The sequence below is a fragment of the Glycine soja genome, chromosome 16 (assembly GCF_004193775.1).
Source record: "Glycine soja cultivar W05 chromosome 16, ASM419377v2, whole genome shotgun sequence".
Taxonomy (NCBI): Eukaryota; Viridiplantae; Streptophyta; class Magnoliopsida; order Fabales; family Fabaceae; genus Glycine; species Glycine soja.
In genome coordinates, this window is record NC_041017.1 from 31,559,586 (window position 1) to 31,575,068 (window position 15,483).

The 15,483-nt window shown below is 28.9% G+C and overlaps 2 protein-coding genes across 2 annotated transcripts; one reads left to right on the plus strand and one right to left on the minus strand.

The window, feature by feature from the left end:
• Positions 1-3,667: 3,667 nt before the first annotated feature.
• LOC114390992 (glucan endo-1,3-beta-glucosidase 8-like) lies at positions 3,668-7,039 on the plus strand. The gene is made up of 2 exons (XM_028351969.1): positions 3,668-4,865; positions 5,874-7,039. The coding sequence occupies exons 1-2, from the start codon at positions 4,522-4,524 to the stop codon at positions 6,979-6,981; spliced, it is 1,452 nt and encodes a 483-aa protein (XP_028207770.1). The 5' UTR covers positions 3,668-4,521; the 3' UTR covers positions 6,982-7,039.
• A 2,141-nt stretch (positions 7,040-9,180) lies between these two features.
• On the minus strand, positions 9,181-11,079 carry LOC114390993 (GATA transcription factor 9-like). Its single transcript, XM_028351970.1, has 2 exons — positions 10,804-11,079; positions 9,181-10,313 (listed from the first exon to the last, which is right to left on the minus strand). Exons 1-2 carry the CDS (start codon positions 10,897-10,899, stop codon positions 9,573-9,575), a joined length of 837 nt encoding a protein of 278 aa, XP_028207771.1. The 5' UTR covers positions 10,900-11,079; the 3' UTR covers positions 9,181-9,572.
• Between the last annotated feature and the right edge of the window lie 4,404 nt (positions 11,080-15,483).

Below are 15,483 nucleotides of genomic sequence, written 5' to 3' on the forward strand. Positions count from 1 at the left end.
GCAGTGTTTTATCTTTTTTGTATTACGAGTGAGCTTATTAGAGGAAAACTTTAATTCAATAAGTTATATACGTTAGGGCTCAATTGAAAAAAATAAATAGTCTCTTATTTGATTATTTTACATCAATTATACGTGAAATCAATATAAAAAGTAAAAAACAACTCACACTTAAAACGACTCTTCCTACCGCAAGATAAATGAGCATCAGAATACAACTCGTTGTCCTGAAAATTGTTCATATACTACATCTTTTGGGTAAAAAAAAATTGTTTTCACGAACTTTAGTATCATGCAAATATAGTAAAAAAAAAATATGTTTATTTGTATTAGTCCAACGTTAATTTTAAACAATTAAAAGTGAAAAAAATATGTATTGCATGCATATGATAAGATATGCAGAAATATAATATATGTAACTTTTTAAAAATAAATATATTTTTAATTACTTAAAAGAAACTCTTAACATTTCAGTAAAAATAAATAAAGTCTCTCCTCTTAACACAGTCAGAGGGAACTTCCCATGTGTACAGGTAATGGTGCAAGGACGGCTGAGTTCACCGACCACCTGACCGCAGGAGAGCATCGGTAGCATCAATATTCGATACTACCCCATTATACAAAAACAATAATAATAAAAAAGTAGAGTAAATAGTATAAGAATTAATTTTGGTATAAAATCTTAGATAAGTATAAAATGATTTTAAGGTTAGCTACTATTTTATTAAAATGTCTGTTTTTGTTAATAGTTTATCTTCCAAACTTTTTTGGTATACAACATCCTTTTTTAAATTATTATGATAGATAAATGAAGATAGTTTTACCTTTAGGTTTTAACTTAATTACATGTACAAAATTAGATTCTGAATTACCAAAAGAAGTTAAAAATATAAAATAGGAAACAACTAAAAAAAGTCAATTTAACACATTCACATAAACTTAACATGTACAAAACAAATAAAAGACTGAGACCAACCTTATAACTCAATTAATAAGTCTATCACCTTGTTGACTCTCTTTTTTCTTCTTTAGGAAAAGTTGAAGAGAATAGAGATCATAACACTATTCCCTATAGAAGAGATTCACTACACATAAAAATAAAGAAGGGAGTCACTTTAGCAAGTAAAACAATAATTTATGGACATTATCTAATAGAGTCACTATTGAAATTTAAAAAATTATACAAATTTTTATGCATGTACATGCATTTAATTATAATTATTACTGATTTAACACTTTTAGGTTTTTTTTAAAAAAAAATATAGGTTTAAATATGATTTTTTTAGTTCTCTATTATTCAAAATATTATATAAAGTGCTTTAAGGACTAAAAATAAAAAAATGATTTTACAAGGGTAAAAAAAATTAAATTTCAAAGACTAAAAATATATTTAAGATAAAAATATATAATTACTCTTAATAGATTAATTACTATCTTTTTATCAAGTACTACTTATTTTCTTAAAATATTATGTCAAAAAATAAGTTATAAGTTCAACTTAATCCTATAAAATTGACTTATAAGATAGAAATTGTTCATTACTTATATAATTTATCGCAAAATTATCTTTAGGCAATGTGAAACTTCAACATATCTTATTTTTTGCTAAATTAATACCTATTATATGGAACCTTCAATACACCCTTCTATTTAGGGGTGACCATAATTTAAGTGAATTTTCCAACACTCTCTCTCATACTAAGATTATCGCTTGTAGCGTGACAAACAAAGGAGGTCCATCAATGGCTCTAGGATAGACTCTAATATCATCTTAGAATGTAAATTTAGATTTAATTAAACTTCAAATGTTAGCTCATAGAGTGAGAGTTGTCTCTCGTTTATATACTTTATTTTGCTTTTATCTATAGCCAATGACTTGAGTTTTTCAAAACACACCTCTCATATCCAACACTTTTTGGGTTTGGTATGTAGATAATATGATAGGTATCCTATTTAATGAATCTAGGATAAACTTTTAAAGGTATAAAGTGGGGGCTTTATTAGCCTTACCCTTATGCCAACTCTAATTTTGAAGGTTTTTATACTAAATTAAATTAATATTTTTTGAAAACTAATTGTCCAACTAAATTTTATTTTAACTAATACTTAAATTTATTTATTCAATATTAACAGGAGTTAGGTCTAACTTTTAAAAAATAAAAATAAGAGTTAGATCTAATAGAATGAACAAATTTTTTACAGCATCACAAAACAATGTTTAAATTTCTGCAGGGTACCCGTATTTAATAATCCATACTACCTTAAACAAATTTTCTTATTTGAAGGAGAATAGTTATGAAAAACAAATATAAATTATTTATTTAATATTAAATTTAATATAATATTTATAAACTTTTATATGAATTATAATTCATTAATTAAATATTACTATAATTTTAAAATTATTTTTTTAATATTCATATTGGAAGTCATCAATATATATTAAATTTTAAAAAGTCTCAAGTTAATTAAATATTTATAAATAATATACAATATATTAATTAATATTTTCTCAATTTAATTATTTAATTAAGAATATTTTATTTTTATTAATTTTTAATTAATTAATTTTTAAAATTAACATTTAATACAATAAGATATTATAAAAGTAATATTTATGAATAAAGTTATAATTCTGGTTTTATTCTATTTTTTATCATCATTAGTTTAATATTTTATAATACTTTTAACATATATTTTAATATTTTGTATGCATCAATAAATATTTTATAATATATAAAATACTTGTCAAAGCATTTTACAATTTTATTTCAGTTATTGTCTTTTCAATCATGAACATGTAGACCAATATAACAGTTATGTACCAAAAAAGACCAATATAACAGTTACAACAGCTCAAACTTAACGCTTGTTTGTTTGACTTAGAAAACAAACTCTATTCACTTATTTTCTCTTTTAGCTTTTTCTTTTCACCTAATTTTTCTCCTTATTTTTTTCTTTCTTTTTATCCTATCAATTATAACACAGTTTACTTATCTTTCTTCAATCTACCTATCTACCCAAAATTAGAGTCAACCTTCAATAATTCTAATAATAAACTTGAATAGATTGAGTGAAATTAAAAAGAAAATGTTTCATTTAAGAGAGAGAAAAATAGAAGAAACAAAATGTAATATATATATATATATAAAATATGTGAGAAAAAGAAAAATAGCCGTTATTTAGATAATAAAAAAAAAAATTATCATCCTCTCAGAAAAAAAGAAAAAAAATTAAACATTCTTAATAATAATAATCCATTAAAGTCTGTCTAGCAACGAAAGTTTAAAGTAATATATATATATATATATATATATATATATATATATATATATATATATATGAAAACTTAAGTTTAATTTTCATAGTCATAAATGTATTTATACAAATAAACATTTCTAGTAATACTAATAAATAAAAAAATTATTTCAACAAAAAAATAACAATAATTTAAATTTTCAGCAAAAAAAATAACAATTTAAATGCACCAACATAAATTTGTACCTTAAATGTCAATATTTAATAACCCCATAAATAAATTGATTTATTTTGGAAACCGTGACCAACTGACGTGGTTTCTTCTCTGTCTAAAACCTCTTCCCCACTTTCCAGTTCACACTTCACACAACAAATAACATCAACGCTCGCTCATGTTTCTAATCTCACTTCTCACATCTTTCATCCAAAACCGACACATAAGAAAACAAAGCAAAACCTCTCTTCTCTTCTCCTTTTCCTAAATAAGCAAAACCTTTCTCTTTCAACTCGTTCTTTTCCAGCAATTCAAACTTCCATTTTTCTTTTCATACCATTCATTTATTAATCACATTTATTTTCTTCCCTTTACCAAGTCCAAAAAACTTTCTTAAATTGTAGGCTATTATTTGAACTTTCTCTAGATCCACAATTTGGTGCCACCTTACCCCCCAATCACAAAAAAATATGTGGAGGTAATTAATATTATTGTCTTTCTTCACTTCGGCAATACTATAGAACAATATTTTCATTCAAATTCAACCAACCTTTTTCGACAATTTTCAATTTTTTTCTCATGTTCCAATCTCACTTTCTCCCCTATGTTTTCTAGAAAAATACAGGAAACAAAGAAACTTGATTCTTCTTGTAATCTTGTTCCTCTGGTTTTAGCTTTCAATAAACAATAGAACTAACGAATAAGGATCGGTCCAAAATTCGTAGATTTATATTAGTAGGCAGAACTTTTGGCGGTTTACACTGTTCAAAGTTCAACAGAGGTTGATAAAAGAAAAATTAGAGAAAAAATAGTCATCACATTAGTCTCAAAATTAATTAAAATTCTTTCAATTTCGCCAACTCATTCTCATTCATTGTGGGGGTGAAAGAAAAAGTGTTCTAAATTTTTCATTCCTAAAGCCCCACCTTCACTTGTTACGTACTATCTCGAAGGATTAGTATCTCAAAGGATTAGTCTTTCCACCCAAACAACCTTTTTCAAAGAGCAAATAAACAGTACTTGTACCCTTTTGTTATTATTTTCTGGGGGTGATGATGATGGGAAAAGGTTGGTTTTTGAGATTGGTTATGGTGATTGGTGTGATGGGTTGGTGTTGGTGGTGTGTGGAAGGGCTTGGAGTGAATTGGGGGACTCAAGCCACACACCAGTTGAAGGCAGACACAGTGGTTGAGATGCTGAAGGACAATGGGATCCAAAAGGTGAAACTGTTTGATGCAGATGAGTCTAGCATGAGTGCTCTATCTGGCTCTGGCATTGAAGTCATGGTTGCCATTCCCAATAACCAGCTTGCTGAGATGAATGACTATGATCGTGCCTTGCAGTGGGTCAAGAAGAATGTCACTCGTTACAACTTCAGGGGTGGAATTAACATCAAGTGAGTCATTTTACTTACTTTCACTTTTTTTTTGTTTTGTTTTGTTTTTAATTAACATTGAAGGATGTCAATTTTGTGAATGTGGGATGTTTTTAATCTCGAGGGAGAGTAAAATATTAGTATGCAGTTGTTTAATATTTGAATCATTGATCTGATCTGAGTGTTTATTTGATTTCTTGTTTTAGTTGTTATTTTGGATCCTTGCTTTGATTTTGCTTCATGATATGGCCTATATATTACCTTAGCTTATGAAAAATTTGAAGTCCAGTGTGATCAAATATCATTGACGAAAAGAGAGTTTTGTGCCTTGTTTTTCTGTTTGAGTTTAGGGAGGATAGGAAATATTGTGGGAAGCAGGGATTTGGATTATTTGCATTCAATTTTTCACGTATTCAAACATTCAATAATTTGGAATTGTGTGAGGATTTCAGTAAATCAAATTTATGATACCATTTAACCATTTGATGTTCATCTAATGGTTAAAAATATAAGTATTTTATGAATGCATGCAAATTTGACTGTACTGAATCTGGTTTTAAGAAGTAGACATAGAAAAGTGAACTCAACTAGTACCTTCTCTGAATATAGATTCTCTTTTTTGGTACTTGTGGTGTGTCTTCTTTTTAGAGTGTTTTGAAAGTCGATTTTGATTGGCCGATTCTACCACTTAGATCCATATTAATTATTCCTTTTGTAATTAGAATATTAATTAAAATTTACACTTTGAAAATGAATAATTTTGAGAAAACTTATTTCACTTTTTCCTTTACATCTTTGATAAGTGGAAAACAATAGATCTTGAAGGAATGTTAAAAGGCATTTTTTAAGGAATGTTGAAAGCCATTTTCTCAATTCAGATGTTTGAACTTGGTAACTTGGTGAATAAAGCATTATCCATTGTGCATATGGGTTTTATATTCGGATTCCATAAGTAAAATTTTGCAGTTAAACCTTTCTTTCCCAACTAAGTGATTGTTCATTTTGCTCTCCATCTGTATTCTTTCACAGGTATGTAGCAGTTGGGAACGAGCCATTTTTAAAATCCTACAATGGTTCATTCTTGAACATCACCCTCCCTGCATTACAGAACATTCAAAATGCCCTCAATGACGCAGGCCTAGGGGACTCCATAAAGGCCACAGTGCCCTTAAATGCTGATGTGTATGAGTCTCCACCAAACAACCCTGTGCCGTCAGCAGGAATATTTAGGCCAGATATAAGTGACCTAATGACCCAAATAGTGCAATTTTTGGCAAAGAACAATGCACCATTCACAGTAAACATTTACCCTTTCTTGAGCCTCTATGGGAATGATAATTTCCCCTTTGACTATGCCTTCTTTGATGGTGTGGCCAATCCCATAAATGATAATGGGGTTTCATACACAAATGTTTTTGATGCAAATTTTGATACCTTGGTCTCTGCCCTCGAAAAAGTAGGATATGGGAACATGCCAATTTTGGTAGGAGAGGTGGGGTGGCCCACAGATGGTGACAAAAATGCTAATGTAGGCAATGCATTTAGGTTCTATAATGGGCTTTTACCGAGGCTTGCAATAAACAAAGGGACCCCACTTAGGCCTGGATTTATTGAAGTTTACCTATTTGGGCTCATTGATGAGGATGCCAAGACCATTGCCCCAGGGAACTTTGAGAGACATTGGGGCATTTTTGGGTATGATGGGAAGCCCAAGTTTCCAATGGACCTTTCTGGAAAAGGCCAAAACAAGCTACTAGTTGGTGCACAAAATGTGCACTATCTTGAGCCAAACTGGTGCATGTTTAACCCTGATGCACAGGACCTAAGCAAACTTGCTGATAATATAAACTATGCATGCACCTTTGCTGATTGCACTGCACTTGGATATGGTTCTTCTTGCAACAACTTGGATGCCAATGGAAATGCCTCATATGCATTTAATATGTACTACCAGACACAGGATCAGAATTACATGGCCTGCAATTTTGAAGGCTTGGCAAGACTCACAACAAGCAATATTTCAACACCTACTTGCAATTTTATTGTTCAGATAAATCCTTCCTTGTCCTCTTCTTTAAGGCCCCCAATAGTAGCTTCCTTGTTTGTCACTCTACTACCCTTGATTCTATTTTTGTAGGATCTTGTACATAACATTATTATTATAGGTGCTATTATTTATATGGATATTTTCATCAGTTGTTGTTCTTGGTATTATAGTTTCAAGATTCATTTAATAAAGAATTTTATAGACTTAAGCAATTTAGATCGGATGGTAAGCGTATGCCTTGCAAAGGCAGGAAGTTGCTCTTAAATGCATTTGACTTTTTATTCTGTGATCTAATTTTGCGGACCTCACATGTATGGGCTAGTAATACGTAACATGCTATTATATAAAGATGGATATTAAAGAATGCTTTAACCTGCTATACATATGCAAATTACTATTAACTGATAAAGAAAAATGTGCTTATATAAAAAATTGCAAATTATTATATCTAATTCCTCTAAACTGAGTAATTTATTTTAGAAAACAAAGTGAATAATCTTAGTACATATTTGCTTTAACATTGAAGCACTAATTGCACAAATTCCTATGCAGTTGAAGGAAAAGTAATAAAAGGGTTGCTTTGAAAAAAGTACGTTGGAAGCACCTTCAATGTTAACCCAAACATGCTCTTAGGCGGTGCTTGATTTGGTGTTCAATCACGTTGAACACTAAAATTTTCTCTCGCAGAAATTGTGTTGAATGTGCCTGGTAGTATGATTTGTGTAAAACAAATACACACACAACAATGGATATTACATACATATGTAAAATAAAACATAATTGTAACGGAATATCAATTGTTGGGTTAATTTATCAACTAATAAAATTATTGAATTTACATAATTTAGAGGAATCAAGTCTAAAACTATTGCATGAATCAAATATGACCTTTAAGAGCAAAGTGCTTCTATTCTAAAATAAAAAGAAGAAAATGTTTTTAATAGAAAAATCAAATCATTACACTTGCGGTTGTTTAGGAATAAAGTTTTAAAAATAAGAGAGAGAGAGAGAGAGAGAGAGAGAGAGAGAGAGAGAGAGAGAGAGAGAGAGAGAGAGAGAGAGAGGATTTTCTTACTTTTAAATTAAAATAGTTATATAATATTTATAAAAGTCAAGTTATTAAATTCATAGTAATTTATTTTTAAAACTTTATTCCTAAATTCATACTATTAAAACTTTATTCCTACTCTTAGACGTTATTAAATTTCACTATACTTTCAACTTATTAAGTTCATACTAATTTAATAACTTGACTTATGCAAATGAGAGGAATTTATTATTTTCTGTCTAAAAAAAAGTCAAGTTATTAAATTCATACTAATTTATTATTTTTCTTTTATTTAAAAAAAACTAAAGTAAAGAAAAAAATTATAAATAAAAAATACCTTTTTTTCATTACAAAACTCCACTCTTAAACGTATATTAAAAAAATTAATTAGACAGATGGTTACTATTAGTTCGACTTTCACTCTCGGAAAATTTGATCTTTCTCCAGATATGGCCATAAGGACAAGAGTTTCTTGAAAAGCCCGTTTCCTTACCCATTCTCAAACAAGAATCAATAAACCGAGTGCAAAAGAAAACAATGAAATTAAAGTTGCGGAATTCTTTTCACCACCCTCCTTTTTATTCCTCTTATTCTTAGTTGAAAGTATGATGAAATCAAAAGTCACGAGCATGTGGATATCGTAATGGAGGGGGATAGTGTTAGTGCATGCCAACTGCAAAATTTGAACAAATAGACACACCCTCACGTGCTTGTTGTGAAAGCATATGATACCGAGTGGAACAAAATTCATGACGTTGACATGGAAATTTCAAAGCACAAAAAGACCAAAATTAGGAAAATGGTGAAATATTGGGGAAAAAAAATACAAGGCAACAATAGTGTGGGCATATACTACTATATAGGCAAGAGTTAAGACCAAAGGCTTATTTCAACTAGACATTTTTTATAAGAACATGCATGATACTTACAAGCATGCTTTGAACTTTGGTTATGTATAGCATGTTATTTTGCATGAAACCATGCTATTATATAAAGATCGATATTAAAGCATGCTTTCACCTGCTATACATATGCAAAATATTATATCTAATTCCTCCGAGAATGTCTAATTGAACATGCTTTGAACTTACAAGCATGTTAAGACCAAAATGTAGCATGTTAAGACCAAAATGTAGCATGTTTTGAACTTTGGATTGTAATTTGTGTGTACAACTTTGGATAATTGGATTATAACATAGGAAAACTACATTTGAGTATAGTAGCCATGATTTGAATAAAAATGGTGAAATTAAAAAACAAAAATTATTCCTTGTATATTACAAGCTATAATCTGCACTTGTATTAGTACTTTTGAAAGTGTGCTTCCTATAGCTCATAATATATATGTAGATGTCATTGTAACACATTCTCCTCCCCCCTCGATGGTATATCTGTTTCCAAACAATTTGTTCCTTAATTTCAAGTTTGATTATACATGAAAAGTATATAGTAACACACAAGGTTTTAAAAAAGGCCCACGACTTAGATTTGGATCACAACATCAATATTTTTTAATTGTTGATGATCGCAGTCGAGATCGCATCAGTCACATTTATCTGTGATTTTCCATGATGTCAACAAATCGCATGCGACTGCGACCGATATTTAAAACCTTAGTAACACATGATTTTCACTACTTCTTGTCTGTAGAAAGAACAGCAACACCAACACCCATTCTCATCTCCATGACTTTCTTGTGTGAATTGGAATGCAAATAGCTTACAAAAGTAGGGCTCTTGGCTGGCCTATACTCTGGCAACAACCTTCCAGACTTGTACCTCACCCCACATGCATTGCATAGTGTCTTTGGACCCAATGGTCCTGCCCTCCACTGTGGGGTCCTCTGAGCTAGACAATGTGTGCACCTTCTTGGAATTGGGTGCTGCACATTATCATTATTATTATTGTTGGTATTATTGTTGTTAACTTCATCACCCTCATCATCATAATAATCCCCCAATTTCTCCTTCTTCACCACCACAACAACCCCCTCTTCTTGCTCAACATCCTTCTTCTTGGGGACTATGAGTTCACTATCAGCCAACCAATATGCTTGTTTCAAGAGAGGAGGGTCAGAACTCACCCCATCATTCTGTGAGCTGAAATGTTGTGACCATGTGCTTAGGGTGTGTTTTGTTGTTCTAGGGGCTGAAAGTCTCTTTCTCTTGCTCCTTGCTTTCCCTGGCACAGCAAAATTCTGCAAAGGACAGTGATGACTTTGTTGGGGTCTTGGCATTATTGTGCCTGAAGAAGGCTTGGTGCTAGTGCTTGTGGTTTGAACACCACCACCAGAGGGTGGCAAGAGGCAACTTGGCCTACTAGAGAAACAGTCTTCCACAAACACTGATAACCATTCCATGCCAAAATCCACTTCCTGCTCACATTTTTTGGTGCCAAATTTAGTTGGAACAATCCACACACAAGGCAGCATATAAACACTTATATACACACACATACCAACAAATACTGAAACTTTATAAAGTATTTGCAGAGTTTATTAAGGACAAAAACTTAAAAAACAGTTTCTTAAAGTGTTATTTGTGCAGTTTTTCAATCAGAATTGGAGTTTTATTTTAATAATCCACTTAATCTTTTTAAAAGCAAACCTTTATTACACAAAATTAAGACTGATACAAGCAACACTTAAGAAAGAAACTGTATCTAAATTTTGTTCATATGTTTACATACACAAAAGAATCACTTCTTCATCACTTAAAAAAAACAAAAAAGGGAGGAGGGGTTTTCAAGGAAAACCCATTTGATAAAACTTGCAAACAAGTAGCAAAGTAAGAAAATTTTATCAAATAAGTGCAAAAAGCAGAAAAATAGAAAGGTAGAATGAAGAGGCAAAACACACTACTAACCGTGTTCTGATGACAGAAAAGGTCATCAAGGGTGGGAAGCTCTTGCTGACACTCACTTGAAGAAACTGATATATTTCGGCAAACATCCATGTCCATGAGCAAGAGAATGAAACTGAGAAGAAAAAGAAGGAGAAAAACAAAGGTAGGTTTGAGTGAGTTTGGTGTTACATGTCACACAACTCAACACTCTCTAAATGCTCTTTCTCTTTCTCTCTTTATGGCCCTCTGAGTTTTTGTCGGCAGATAAAGGCTAAAGAAAACAAATCAAATTTTCAAAAATCAATCGGCGAGAGAAAGTTAACATCCCTGTCTCATGCACACACTCACCAATCAACATCTCTAGTTTTACATTACCATGTTTACTCCATAACATCAATTCATCTTTACGCTCCCTTTATTACCTCGTGTCTTCTTCCTTTTGTCGTGAAAATAATGATAATGATAATGATAGAGTAAAGTAATTGTTTTTTTTTTGTAAATAACTAAAGTAATTGTTTAATATGATAGTAAAATATTTTACAAGACCTTTGTAAAAGAAAAAAATCTTTTTATTTTTGGGTTAAAAGTAAAAGGGTAGAATTCATTGACTGAACTCTTGCTTGCATGGTTGTTTTTCTTCCATTGCATATTTCTTCTTTGTATGTGTAACACCACAATTTTTAAGTGTTATGAATAAATCATAAGGAGAATCCTTTTTAATATTGATTGATAGGACGGATCGAGAGATATATCAAGGGGAAGTAAAAAAAAAATTACGCACTTGGTCATTGCTTCAGTGTGAACCATTATTTTTAGCCGTTGGATTAATCTAATAACATAGGATTGTTCACACCAAATCCTTACTTCCTCCCATCAGTTCCTCCACGGCAAATGATGATCCACAATAGCAATTGTCAGGAAGAGAAATGGGAGAGGAGTAATGTTGTGCAGAGTTTGTGAAATATGACCCATGGGACGATACTAATCTAATGGTTCAGAGTTACGGGAACCACCGATCAAGATGTCCACCCTAGCCTTTGCCATTATTTAAATACTTAATTTTTAATAAATAATTGTTTAGTAAATTTGAGTGTGTATATATGTCTGTTGTTGCCCGTGTAATTCTTTCTATGTGTTGTTGTGCATGCATGTGTTCCTATGCATGTGATTCATAACCTAAATGAAAATTTATGGATTATTCATAGCATATATTTTGCCCTTACTATACCATGAAATTTCTATGTTAATGAAGGAATGTGTCTATGATTAATATTATGAATGAATGCATGATGCTTATATGAATACATGTGAATGCAATATAACATGGCATGTGTATGGGTTGTGAAAATGTTACCGCAACCTAGTCCTCATGAGTTGTATCATGTATCATGTTGTTTGCATGTGTTTTAAAGTGAAAGATATTTATGAATCCAATCGGGGAGATCGCATGAATGAATTGGCATATGACTCTGATCTTGGGAGTGCAATAATTTGAAATCTAGTTTTAGCTCATGTTGATCCTATGAGTTGGAGTATCTTTGTGATGCTAGAACATCCTGACGCGAGATCAATGAGTGTTAACTTGTTTTTCTTCCTTTGCATTTCTTCTTTGCATGTATAACACCACAATTTTTAAGTTTTAGGAATAAATCATAAGGAGAACCCTTTCCAATATTGATCGACAGGACGGATCCAAAGATATATCAACGCGGAGCAAAAAAAAATATACAAAATTATTTAAGGCCATTGCTTTGATGGACCACCTTAATAGGTAGTCAATTGTGAACCATTATTTTTAACCATCAGATTAATCTAATAACATAGGATTATTCACGCTAGATCTCTTCTCCCTCACACAAATTATTTCAGTGGCGAATGATGATTGACAACAACAATTGCCCGGAAGAGAGTTGGGGGAGGAGTAATCTTGTACAAAGGATGTAAATCGTGATTCATGGAACGAGATCAATATAACACTTCAAAGTTATGGTTCATTTTGGCCTACCTATTAAGATAGTCCACCCTAGCCTTTGTCATTATATATTTAAATACCTAACTTTTAATAAATATTTCTATTTGTTCTTGTGCATGCATGCATTCTTGTGCGTGTGATTCATAACCTAAGTGACATTTATGAAGTATTCCTAATGTATAGCTTGTGTTGATTGATTTGAGTGTGATTATGTATGCAACCCTATTATATCATGAAATTGTTATGTTAACAAAGAAACCAGGAGTTTTACCATTTGTGCATATTTTTTTTCCATATGGAGTCATTTTCAAATTATTTTTGAAAAGAGGATAAGTCGTAACAAGTATTACGACTTATTATTTTTTTCTTTTTTTAACAAAAGTCGTAAAAAATTTTACAACTTTAGTTTAATTTTTATTTTATTTACGAATTTAAAGTTGTACGTTTTTTTTAACTTATGACTTCAAAATCGTAAGTTTTTTTTTACAACTTTGAAGTCATTTTTCTTACATTTAAAGTTTTTAATTTCATGATTTTTATTTACTTGTATTTTCTTTTTTTTGTTTTCAATTTTTTTAAAAATTGTAATAATTTTATTTATTTAATTATTAAATAAATATTTTTAATTTTACTTGTTATTAGTTTTATTTAATATCATGTATATATTTTTTGTATGGTTTTATTTAATAAGTTATATATTTTTTAAATATTTTTTAGTTTACATATTTTATATAATTTTTTAATAATGTTTTATCTAAAATATTTTGTATATTTAAAATTTAGATAGTTTTGTATATTTTAATATTTTGTATATTTAACATAATCATAGTAACTGTATATAACAAATAGAAAATTAATATAATTTTTACTTCTTAAGTTTTTCTTTAAGTTGTATGATTCATTTTATAGTAATGTATTATGTTGTTTTTAATTTAACAACTAATTTTGTTACTAAATTATTAGATGTTATTAATAGTAAGTTCTTTTATACAAAATAAATAATATTATTTCATAATTATAAGTTAATATTAGTAACAAAATTAGTTGTTAAATAAAAAATAACAGAATATATTAATATAAACAATACAACTTAAAAAGAAATATAAAAAATAAAAATTATGTTATTCGTCTACTTATTTGTATGCACAATTACTACAATTATGTTAAATATAAAAAATATTAAAATATACAAAATTATCTAAATTTTAAATATATAAAATATTTTAGATAAAATATTATTAAAAAATTATATAAAATATTTAAAATAATAAATATATAAAATATTAAATAAAACCATATAAAAAATATATATAAGATATTAAATAAAACTGATAATAAGTAAAATTAAAAATATTTATTTAATAATTAAATAAACAAAATTATTTACAACTTTTTAAAAAAATTGAAAACAAAATAAAAAAAGAAAATACAAGTAAATTAAAAATTATAAAATAAAAAAATTTAAATGTAAAAAAATATGACTTTCAAGTCGTAAAAAAATTTTAAAAAAATAAAAAACAAAACTTAAGACTTTGAAATCATAAGTTAAAAAAATATGTTCCACTCTAAAGTTATAAATAAAATTAAAAATTAAACTAAAGTCATTAAAAAATTTACGACTTCCGTTAAAAAGAATAAAAAAATATTAAGTTATGACTTCTTAAGTCATACCACCAGTTACGTCTTATCTTTTTTTTTAAAAAAAATAATTTAAAAATGATTTCATATGAAAAAAAAAAACCTGAATGATAAATATTGTAAATAAATGTACAATGCTTATATGAATACATGTGAATGCAATATCTCATGGCATCCATATTTTATTTTATTGTTTTTCATTTAGCAATATGTCATACCATACCACCTGTTTGTGTCAATTTTTTATTTTTGTTTTAAATCATTCATATATAACTAATAAAATAATATATTTTTTTGTGTATAAATATTTAAAATAAAAATACTGTAATATTTTTATAGCATTAATAAAAATAAAAAATATTTTTTTCAAGACCCTAAACAATCATAGTGAGAGCAATTTGTATATATATATATTAAAAGTGTCTCCTTTACGCGATGGAGGGATATTTGCAGTATCTTTTTCTCTTTTTTTACTTTGCAATCTCAAAAGATGCATCAGCCAGAACAAGCACAGACTGGTAGTGGCAGCCTGCTTGCTGTCTTAGATTCTTTGAAAATCCTTTTTAAATTTAACTTCAGTTTTGATTTTGAGCACCTTCAAACTTCATTTGCATGTGGTCAAAAGAAACTACGTACGGACACATGGGTTTTTCATTCATTAATTAGGATAAGTTGCATTTGCATTTCTTAAATTTAGGTTCAATTATATGGTTTTTATTTTGGGGATAAAATATAACAGTGTCATTTTCATATATTTTTATCAAATTTTTAAGGATAAATACACATTAAAAATAACAAAACTATTGTCTATCCTTTTTTTGTTTAGATCATTATGTAACTATATATAGCATTGTAAACTTTAAAATAATAAATTAATTTTCTAATATGTATATATATATATAATTTTATTATCTTAATATGGATATAGTATCAATAAAAATATTATTAAATCATTTTAAGTATAAAAATTAAAAACTATAATTGTATAATAATTTATGATTGAACCATAATATAAAAATGCTTTACTGTATGGGTGTAGTGCTATTAAATAATTGATATTTCAATATATACATGCATTTCTTTTAAAAAAA